The sequence below is a fragment of the Diachasma alloeum genome, unplaced genomic scaffold (genome assembly GCF_001412515.2).
Source record: "Diachasma alloeum isolate Michigan unplaced genomic scaffold, Dall2.0 Dall_scaffold_00280, whole genome shotgun sequence".
NCBI classification, from domain to species: Eukaryota; Metazoa; Arthropoda; class Insecta; order Hymenoptera; family Braconidae; genus Diachasma; species Diachasma alloeum.
This window is the reverse complement of record NW_021680419.1, coordinates 404,957-415,264: the sequence shown is the minus strand read 5'-3', so window position 1 is coordinate 415,264 and position 10,308 is coordinate 404,957. Positions and strand designations below refer to the sequence as shown.

Sequence of the window (10,308 nt, the reverse complement as noted above, 5' to 3'; positions counted from 1 at the left end):
GGGGCGGTGGCGGTGAACAACCCGCGATTCTTCGCCAACTGAGGATAACGTGGGGATCCACGCTTCATTATTATCCCTGGGGAACAGGCGTATCGACGAATATCTGCGGTGGCAACCGAGGGTACCACGCCGACCAAGTCGACGTCTGCATTCCCCAGCTCTGTTCCGAGGCTCCGACGAATTCTAGAATCAATTATCAATCGTATGTGGGTTTGTTGTGTAGAAACGGTAGATCAGGGACTGCCACATTCACATCATGGCAGAATTATTGCTAGACCCTAATATCCGAGGATGGGTGTTCCTTCCAATAGTTGTCATCACGTTTCTCGTCGGGATTATTCGACATTATGTGTCCATTTTACTGGCTTCACAGAAAAAAGTGGAAATTCATCAGGTGCAAGACAGGTAATTTTAGGTTACTTTCAATTAACTTTGACTACGTGTTCTTTATTGGAATAATTTGAGTGATACTGTGGATTTATCTCTGAATTCTGGAATTGTCATTACGATGGAAAAAAATATAAAAAATAGATATGTCATGTGTTCACTAAATTTCAATTTAAAATACAATTCCTTATTTAAAATATCAGTCTAATGTCACGCATGACAAAAGTTCAATGGAAAAGAAATTTTATGGATTTTCGATTGGGCGTCGGTAAGAATTCTCTTCAAATTCTGTCTATTGAAAAAATTTATTTGTTATTTGCGTCATTTCTGTAGGAGATTATACAACTTTACTCTATCATTTTATTAAGAGATATTTAATAGGACAATTCGATGGTTTTTCATTTTCCTATAGAAATTCTTGGGCGTAAATTTTCCAATTTTTTTCCGCTATATTTTTAATTGTCTCTCATAATGAAATCTGAAAAAAACTTTGAAAATTTGTGCCCAAGAATATTCTTATAAAAAAAATGCCAACAGAATATGTGATATGGAAAAAACACATACAGACTTTTTTAAATAAACAAATAGCTATGTAAAAATGCCCGGGTATGTTGCATAATTTTTAATAGAATTAACACAAAAAATAATTGAATTTTTCAATAGAATTTGTTAGGGGAAACTCCAGGTTTTTCCATTAAATTATTTCATACTTAATAATAATAATAATAATAATAATAATAATAATAATAATAATAATAATAATAATAATATGTGATATGGGCTAACGACACATTATTAAAAATATATTTTCCGTGTGGTTAATTCTGGGATTTTTGTCAGTCAAGTGATGATTCGCTCAAGGCTACTCAGAGAAAACGGCCAGTACATTCCGAAATCAGCGTTTCTAGTCAGACGTCACTTCTTCAATAATGAGGAGACTGGTTATTTCAAGACCCAAAAGCGAGCACCAGTGTCACAAAATCCAATGACGGATCCTAGCATGATGACTGACATGCTTAAAGGGAACGTCACCAATGTTCTGCCAATGGTTCTCATCGGAGGATGGATCAATTGGATGTTCTCTGGTTTTGTTACGAGTAGGTTCTCAATTTTTTAATTGAGTTGCAAATAGAATAATAGTAATTCTCCAACTTCCCTGAATTCCTTATCAAAACATGAATATTCTTCACCAAATTGTGCACAATTTTCAGTTAATTGGAAATTCAAAAATATATTTACTTGAGTTTTTCAGATTTCCATCAATTTTCATGGAATAATTGAACTGAAACAGACAATTTTCATAGATTTTTACATCAAATGTGAATTCCAAATGAATTGGAATTCCTTGAAACTTGAATCAAGTTATCAATTGACAGGAATTGCCAAGAAAAGATTACGAAATTTCAATTTTTTGTGTAGCAGAAAGATAATTCCTGTGAATTTTACTGACGAATTTTCGATTTCTTGAAATTTCAACTAAACGGTCGCTCGAACTCAAGACTTTTTCGAAGTGTATTCTCATGAATTAAAAATCTTTTGCAGCCAAAGTGCCATTCCCCCTGACCCTTCGCTTCAAACCGATGCTGCAACGAGGCGTCGAGCTGCAAACCCTGGACGCAGCCTGGGTGTCATCAGCCTCCTGGTACTTCCTCAACGTCTTCGGTCTCAGGTCGATCTACACCCTAGTCCTCGGTGAGAACAACGCAGCAGACACCTCACGCCTCCTCCAAGACCAGGTCTCAGGAGCTGCCATGTCGATGCCACCAGACCCCAAAGCCGCCTTCAAGGCCGAATGGGAGGCTCTCGAAATCTGCGATCACAACTGGGCGTTGACTGGTGTCGACCTCGAGTTGTCTGGTATCCAATCCAGAGGGGAATTTAGCGAAAATCTTTATCACCAAAGTAAGGTCAACTGACCCTACCGATATCATTAATACTATCACAATTCAATAATAATGTTCAATTAATTTTATTTAAATCTTGTAATTGGAGACGATCGTTTTATCCTATTTATCGTAAGTTCATCAGCTCGAGGGGTTCATCGAGGGTTGCAAATTTGTTCTACGATGATTCTCACAGGACCTATTTCTACGAACTGTTTCTAATAAATTTAGATCAATTTCGGCAATCGCAATGCCTGTTTTTTTTGCACACTGTGCAATAACAGAACCCCAGGGGTCAACAATCTGAGGAATAAAACATCAATGTGCAAAGATGTGAATGTGTATTGTATAAATGTGAATAATAGCTAGTGATGATTGAATTGAGGAATTTTATTCACCATTGCATGCCCCCATTCCTCAGAAAACTACTGTTTTCTGAATTAATCTTCGTGAATTAATTCGCTTGAGTTAAATCGGAGAAAATTACCAGTGTAGTGTAAAAACTTAGAAAATCCATGGAAACAATCCTTTTTTCTTATTTATCGTAAGATCATCAACTGGAGAAGTCCATCGAGGGGTACAAATCCGTTCTACGATGATTCTCACAGGACCTATTTCTACGAACTGTTTCTAATAAATTTAGATCAATTTCGGCAATCGCAATGCCTGTTTTTTTCGCACACTGTGCAATAACAGAACCCCAGGGGTCAACAATCTGAGGAATAAAACATCAATGTGCAAAGATGTGAATGTGTATTGTATAAATGTGAATAATAGCTAGTGATGATTGAATTGAGGAATTTTATTCACCATTGCATGCCCCCATTCCTCAGAAAACTACTGTTTTCTGAATTAATCTTCGTGAATTAATTCGCTTGGGTTAAATCGGAGAAAATTACCAGTGTAGTGTAAAAACTTAGAAAATCCATGGAAACAATCCTTTTCTCTTATTTATCGTAAGATCATCAACTGGAGAAGTCCATCGAGGGGTACAAATCCGTTCTACGATGATTCTCACAGGACCTATTTCTACGAACTGTTTCTAATAAATTTAGATCAATTTCGGCAATCGCAATGCCTGTTTTTTTTGCACACTGTGCAATAACAGAACCCCAGGGGTCAACAATCTGAGGAATAAAACATCAATGTGCAAAGATGTGAATGTGTATTGTATAAATGTGAATAATAGCTAGTGATGATTGAATTGAGGAATTTTATTCACCATTGCATGCCCCCATTCCTCAGAAAACTACTGTTTTCTGAATTAATCTTCGTGAATTAATTCGCTTGAGTTAAATCGGAGAAAATTACCAGTGTAGTGTAAAAACTTAGAAAATCCATGGAAACAATCCTTTTTTCTTATTTATCGTAAGATCATCAACTGGAGAAGTCCATCGAGGGGTACAAATCCGTTCTACGATGATTCTCACAGGACCTATTTCTACGAACTGTTTCTAATAAATTTAGATCAATTTCGGCAATCGCAATGCCTGTTTTTTTCGCACACTGTGCAATAACAGAACCCCAGGGGTCAACAATCTGAGGAATAAAACATCAATGTGCAAAGATGTGAATGTGTATTGTATAAATGTGAATAATAGCTAGTGATGATTGAATTGAGGAATTTTATTCACCATTGCATGCCCCCATTCCTCAGAAAACTACTGTTTTCTGAATTAATCTTCGTGAATTAATTCGCTTGAGTTAAATCGGAGAAAATTACCAGTGTAGTGTAAAAACTTAGAAAATCCATGGAAACAATCCTTTTTTCTTATTTATCGTAAGATCATCAACTGGAGAAGTCCATCGAGGGGTACAAATCCGTTCTACGATGATTCTCACAGGACCTATTTCTACGAACTGTTTCTAATAAATTTAGATCAATTTCGGCAATCGCAATGCCTGTTTTTTTCGCACACTGTGCAATAACAGAACCCCAGGGGTCAACAATCTGAGGAATAAAACATCAATGTGCAAAGATGTGAATGTGTATTGTATAAATGTGAATAATAGCTAGTGATGATTGAATTGAGGAATTTTATTCACCATTGCATGCCCCCATTCCTCAGAAAACTACTGTTTTCTGAATTAATCTTCGTGAATTAATTCGCTTGAGTTAAATCGGAGAAAATTACCAGTGTAGTGTAAAAACTTAGAAAATCCATGGAAACAATCCTTTTTTCTTATTTATCGTAAGATCATCAACTGGAGAAGTCCATCGAGGGGTACAAATCCGTTCTACGATGATTCTCACAGGACCTATTTCTACGAACTGTTTCTAATAAATTTAGATCAATTTCGGCAATCGCAATGCCTGTTTTTTTCGCACACTGTGCAATAACAGAACCCCAGGGGTCAACAATCTGAGGAATAAAACATCAATGTGCAAAGATGTGAATGTGTATTGTATAAATGTGAATAATAGCTAGTGATGATTGAATTGAGGAATTTTATTCACCATTGCATGCCCCCATTCCTCAGAAAACTACTGTTTTCTGAATTAATCTTCGTGAATTAATTCGCTTGAGTTAAATCGGAGAAAATTACCAGTGTAGTGTAAAAACTTAGAAAATCCATGGAAACAATCCTTTTTTCTTATTTATCGTAAGATCATCAACTGGAGAAGTCCATCGAGGGGTACAAATCCGTTCTACGATGATTCTCACAGGACCTATTTCTACGAACTGTTTCTAATAAATTTAGATCAATTTCGGCAATCGCAATGCCTGTTTTTTTCGCACACTGTGCAATAACAGAACCCCAGGGGTCAACAATCTGAGGAATAAAACATCAATGTGCAAAGATGTGAATGTGTATTGTATAAATGTGAATAATAGCTAGTGATGATTGAATTGAGGAATTTTATTCACCATTGCATGCCCCCATTCCTCAGAAAACTACTGTTTTCTGAATTAATCTTCGTGAATTAATTCGCTTGAGTTAAATCGGAGAAAATTACCAGTGTAGTGTAAAAACTTAGAAAATCCATGGAAACAATCCTTTTTTCTTATTTATCGTAAGATCATCAACTGGAGAAGTCCATCGAGGGGTACAAATCCGTTCTACGATGATTCTCACAGGACCTATTTCTACGAACTGTTTCTAATAAATTTAGATCAATTTCGGCAATCGCAATGCCTGTTTTTTTCGCACACTGTGCAATAACAGAACCCCAGGGGTCAACAATCTGAGGAATAAAACATCAATGTGCAAAGATGTGAATGTGTATTGTATAAATGTGAATAATAGCTAGTGATGATTGAATTGAGGAATTTTATTCACCATTGCATGCCCCCATTCCTCAGAAAACTACTGTTTTCTGAATTAATCTTCGTGAATTAATTCGCTTGAGTTAAATCGGAGAAAATTACCAGTGTAGTGTAAAAACTTAGAAAATCCATGGAAACAATCCTTTTTTCTTATTTATCGTAAGATCATCAACTGGAGAAGTCCATCGAGGGGTACAAATCCGTTCTACGATGATTCTCACAGGACCTATTTCTACGAACTGTTTCTAATAAATTTAGATCAATTTCGGCAATCGCAATGCCTGTTTTTTTCGCACACTGTGCAATAACAGAACCCCAGGGGTCAACAATCTGAGGAATAAAACATCAATGTGCAAAGATGTGAATGTGTATTGTATAAATGTGAATAATAGCTAGTGATGATTGAATTGAGGAATTTTATTCACCATTGCATGCCCCCATTCCTCAGAAAACTACTGTTTTCTGAATTAATCTTCGTGAATTAATTCGCTTGAGTTAAATCGGAGAAAATTACCAGTGTAGTGTAAAAACTTAGAAAATCCATGGAAACAATCCTTTTTTCTTATTTATCGTAAGATCATCAACTGGAGAAGTCCATCGAGGGGTACAAATCCGTTCTACGATGATTCTCACAGGACCTATTTCTACGAACTGTTTCTAATCAATTTAGATCAATTTCGGCAATCGTAATGCCTGTTTTTTTTGCACACTGTGCAATAACAGAACCCCAGGGGTCAACAATCTGAGGAATAAAACATCAATGTGCAAAGATGTGAATGTGTATTGTATAAATGTGAATAATAGCTAGTGATGATTGAATTGAGGAATTTTATTCACCATTGCATGCCCCCATTCCTCAGAAAACTACTGTTTTCTGAATTAATCTTCGTGAATTAATTCGCTTGAGTTAAATCGGAGAAAATTACCAGTGTAGTGTAAAAACTTAGAAAATCCATGGAAACAATCCTTTTTTCTTATTTATCGTAAGATCATCAACTGGAGAAGTCCATCGAGGGGTACAAATCCGTTCTACGATGATTCTCACAGGACCTATTTCTACGAACTGTTTCTAATAAATTTAGATCAATTTCGGCAATCGCAATGCCTGTTTTTTTCGCACACTGTGCAATAACAGAACCCCAGGGGTCAACAATCTGAGGAATAAAACATCAATGTGCAAAGATGTGAATGTGTATTGTATAAATGTGAATAATAGCTAGTGATGATTGAATTGAGGAATTTTATTCACCATTGCATGCCCCCATTCCTCAGAAAACTACTGTTTTCTGAATTAATCTTCGTGAATTAATTCGCTTGAGTTAAATCGGAGAAAATTACCAGTGTAGTGTAAAAACTTAGAAAATCCATGGAAACAATCCTTTTCTCTTATTTATCGTAAGATCATCAACTGGAGAAGTCCATCGAGGGGTACAAATCCGTTCTACGATGATTCTCACAGGACCTATTTCTACGAACTGTTTCTAATAAATTTAGATCAATTTCGGCAATCGCAATGCCTGTTTTTTTTGCACACTGTGCAATAACAGAACCCCAGGGGTCAACAATCTGAGGAATAAAACATCAATGTGCAAAGATGTGAATGTGTATTGTATAAATGTGAATAATAGCTAGTGATGATTGAATTGAGGAATTTTATTCACCATTGCATGCCCCCATTCCTCAGAAAACTACTGTTTTCTGAATTAATCTTCGTGAATTAATTCGCTTGAGTTAAATCGGAGAAAATTACCAGTGTAGTGTAAAAACTTGGAAAATCCATGAAAACAATCCTTTTCTCTTATTTATCGTAAGATCATCAACTGGAGAAGTTCATCGAGGGGTACAAATCCGTTCTACGGTGATTCTCACAGGGCATATTTCTACGAACGGTCTCTATCAAATTCAAATCGATTTCGGCAACTGCAATGCCTGTTTTTTCCGGACACTGTGCGACAACTGCACCCCAGGGGTCAACAATCTGAAAAATAAGACATCAATGGGCAATGAATCAATGTGAATGTGTACTGGATAAATTTGAATACTAGACAATGTTCGTAGCATCGAGAACTTTTATTTACCATTGCATGACCCCAACTGGTTCGCTTCTTGTTGTGAGAGCCAGTTTGAGCTGCTGCTACGACGTAGCACTGGGTCTCGATCGCTCGGGCTCGCAGGAGAACCTCCCAGTGTGCAGCACCGGTTTGATACGTAAATGCTGAAGGGAATGTCAGGATTTCAGCTCCTGATTTTCGAAGGGTCAGGGATAACTCGGGGAATCGCATGTCGTAGCACTGACATTTTGTTAAGGATTTTTTGGCATTTTTTATGCATCGATCGAACGCATCATTTTCATCGTATGTTTATATTGCATATAAGCAAATTTTTCACACTTCCTTCAAGCATTTTATTTACTGTCGAATGAAGAACTGCGAGAAAAAATTAATTATTTCAAAATTATTAAATAGAATGACTTTAAAATTGTTGAACGAAGTATAAATTTCTTCATTAGACAATATTTTCTCCCCCTACTTGTTACCAAATTCATAAATTCATAAATTTGAATTCAAGGATACAATGCTCAGTCCAATTCTCCCACAAGGCGTCGAAACTGGCGGAATTATCTCACCCCCTGGCACCACGTAATCAGACTCCATCAATCGTACCCCGGTATCTTTATTATCCATATCAAATAAATGGATTTTTCTGTATGCAGCAACAATGGACCCTTCATTATTTATCAGAACATGAGTATTTGAGATTTTTTCGGAGCCCTCTGACTGCCGTTCGTGCAGTCCACCCAGTGACAACCAAATGTCATGCTCTGCAGCTAGAGATTTGTATTTGGATACTGTGGGGCCTGTCAGGGGCTCGCTGAAGGCCACTATGTCTTTTTTATTGTCCGCCAGGTAGTCGCAAGCTTCGGGGAAAAAAGCTATCTGCGAATGATTCATTTAAATATCTTGTAGTAGAGCTTTTCTTCAAAAGTTCATTTGTATTCGATTTTTTTCTCAATAAACAAATTTTGATTTCAATTAATTACTTATCAAATCGAACTGAAATTACTCTTTGGACGGGAAAGAAACAAATTTATTAATGTGTAATAATTAATTGAATATTTGTTTTATATTATTAAAACATCTTCATTGAAATTACTATGAATTTATTGTTACGCCTCCTTTCAATCCAATATTGAAATGATAAAACTTAATTTCAAGTAAAGATTTTTATTCGATTCAGGTGTTATAAATCAGGAGGAGATGTACATACTTGGGCTTTACGTTCTTTAGCTTGAACTACCAAATTCCTAACAACTTCGAAATTCTTCTGTTTGTCAGCTGTCGACGTCATTTGACATACCGCTACTAGAGGATTCATTACTGTCGATACAAGTCTGATTGAACTAAATTGTTGAGACCTGAAATTAACTTGATTTCATTTTTAAAAAAAGAACACTTCGAATTGGTGTTTATTATATTTTTTTATATTACCTGCACAATCCATTCAAAATCACTAGACTTCGGATCATTATTCAACAATGGAAATGAATTATGAACAGTCAAACATTTGAAAATAACTGCAATAGCAAGTGAACTGACTGTGAAAGAGATGAAGACATTTGTGACAGATGATCATAACCTGCAATTGTTTTTAATACTTGCCTTATCAGTTGATTTTATCAATTTAGAGAATTCTGGTAGTTCTCAATTTTCAGCAGAGAAGGAATCATTTCTTTCTTGCAAGATCTCTTGAAATGTTGAAATAAATTTTAAGACAACGTAGACTGAATTTTGCTGTTAACTCATTCAATTTTTTTGTTTTTTGAATAAATTGCTGTGATAACTAATAATGACTCAGAAGTATTTTTTTTTTTATTGAATGGGAATGGTTGGATGCAGCAAATCACATTATCTGAGAATAGGAAAATCGTTGATAACGATTGAGATAAGTGGAAGTGAAGGCTACTGTACAGATGAGATAAATGAGATAAATGGTCCTTGTGTCTTCTTTTCCTGCTGAAATTTGCGATTTGTAGAAATTAGATTAGATTTATAAACAAATGACGATGGTAAATCACTTGTAATTCGTTAGCAGATGAATTAAATGCATTTTGCAGTGTTTAAGAATTACTCAATTGATTAAGTAATTTAAAAAAACTAAAGACGAACTAATTAAGAATCAACATTCAATTGATGAAGAAATTTGGTTTTGCCGAAAGTCGACTTTCCCTCTGAAAAAATCCAAGATCTGACACATTGGCTCCGGGTGAAAAAAAAAATTTTTTTATTTCGACACTTCTCGCTCCTCCGAAGGTTTCATTGGCATCAGAATCGTTAGTAGGTATAAAATCAACGTTCACCCGGCAAAAAAATTCGATTTTGGCGAAAGTCGACTTTCCCCTTGGAAAACCGGAAAATCTGACTCTTTGAAAATCTGAAAAAAAAAACTTTTTCAGTTTTCACTTTTTCCACATACTTTTGAGAGTTCTGAATAGCCCGTCGCTTAAATAGTTAGAATCACCGTTCACCCGGCTAAAAAATTCGACTTTGGCGAAAGTCGACTTTCCCCCTGGAAACCCGGAAGATCTGACTCTTTGAAAATCTGAAAAAAAAACTTTTTCAGTTTTCACTTTTTCCACATACTTTTGAGAGTTCTGAATAGCCCGTCGCTTAAATAGTTGGAATCAACGTTCACCCGGCTAAAAAATTCGATTTTGGCGAAAGTCGACTTTCCCCCTGAAAATCCGGAAAATCTGACTCTTTGAAAATCTG

At 35.9% G+C, this 10,308-nt stretch overlaps 2 protein-coding genes across 14 annotated transcripts; one reads left to right on the top strand and one right to left on the bottom strand.

Moving 5' to 3' along the window:
- The first annotated feature begins 201 nt into the window (after positions 1-201).
- On the top strand, positions 202-5,534 carry LOC107038388 (ER membrane protein complex subunit 3). Its single transcript, XM_015257467.2, has 3 exons — positions 202-405; positions 1,228-1,484; positions 1,930-5,534. The coding sequence occupies exons 1-3, from the start codon at positions 257-259 to the stop codon at positions 2,301-2,303; spliced, it is 780 nt and encodes a 259-aa protein (XP_015112953.1). The 5' UTR covers positions 202-256; the 3' UTR covers positions 2,304-5,534.
- LOC107038387 (deaminated glutathione amidase) lies at positions 2,948-9,496 on the bottom strand. 13 transcript variants are annotated; one of them, XM_015257456.2, is made up of 6 exons: positions 9,028-9,191; positions 8,807-8,954; positions 8,113-8,475; positions 7,618-7,830; positions 3,081-7,517; positions 2,948-2,985 (listed from the first exon to the last, which is right to left on the bottom strand). In XM_015257456.2, exons 1-5 carry the CDS (start codon positions 9,063-9,065, stop codon positions 7,356-7,358), a joined length of 924 nt encoding a protein of 307 aa, XP_015112942.1. In that variant the 5' UTR covers positions 9,066-9,191; the 3' UTR covers positions 2,948-2,985; positions 3,081-7,355. The 13 variants fall into 13 exon arrangements, with proteins under 13 accessions (XP_015112942.1, XP_015112940.1, XP_015112950.1 ...); XM_015257454.2 differs by lacking the exon at positions 2,948-2,985 and having other exon boundaries at positions 3,208-3,397; positions 3,493-7,517; XM_015257464.2 differs by lacking the exon at positions 2,948-2,985 and having other exon boundaries at positions 3,208-3,809; positions 3,905-7,517.
- Positions 9,497-10,308: the final 812 nt, after the last annotated feature.

Excerpts from the sequence above, each read along its gene's own strand:
- LOC107038388 (XM_015257467.2), top strand. The coding sequence starts at position 257 with ATGGCAGAATTATTGCTAGACCCTAATATCCGAGGATGGGTGTTCCTT. Across the intron at positions 406-1,227 it reads ATTCATCAGGTGCAAGACAG|TCAAGTGATGATTCGCTCAA; the intron begins GTAATTTTAGGT and ends GATTTTTGTCAG. Across the intron at positions 1,485-1,929 it reads GTTCTCTGGTTTTGTTACGA|CCAAAGTGCCATTCCCCCTG; the intron begins GTAGGTTCTCAA and ends AATCTTTTGCAG.
- LOC107038387 (XM_015257456.2), bottom strand. The coding sequence starts at position 9,065 with ATGATCCGAAGTCTAGTGATTTTGAATGGATTGTGCAG. Across the intron at positions 8,476-8,806 it reads CTAAAGAACGTAAAGCCCAA|ATAGCTTTTTTCCCCGAAGC; the intron begins GTATGTACATCT and ends AATCATTCGCAG. Across the intron at positions 7,831-8,112 it reads GGAGAATTGGACTGAGCATT|TGCTACGACATGCGATTCCC; the intron begins GTATCCTTGAAT and ends ACAAAATGTCAG.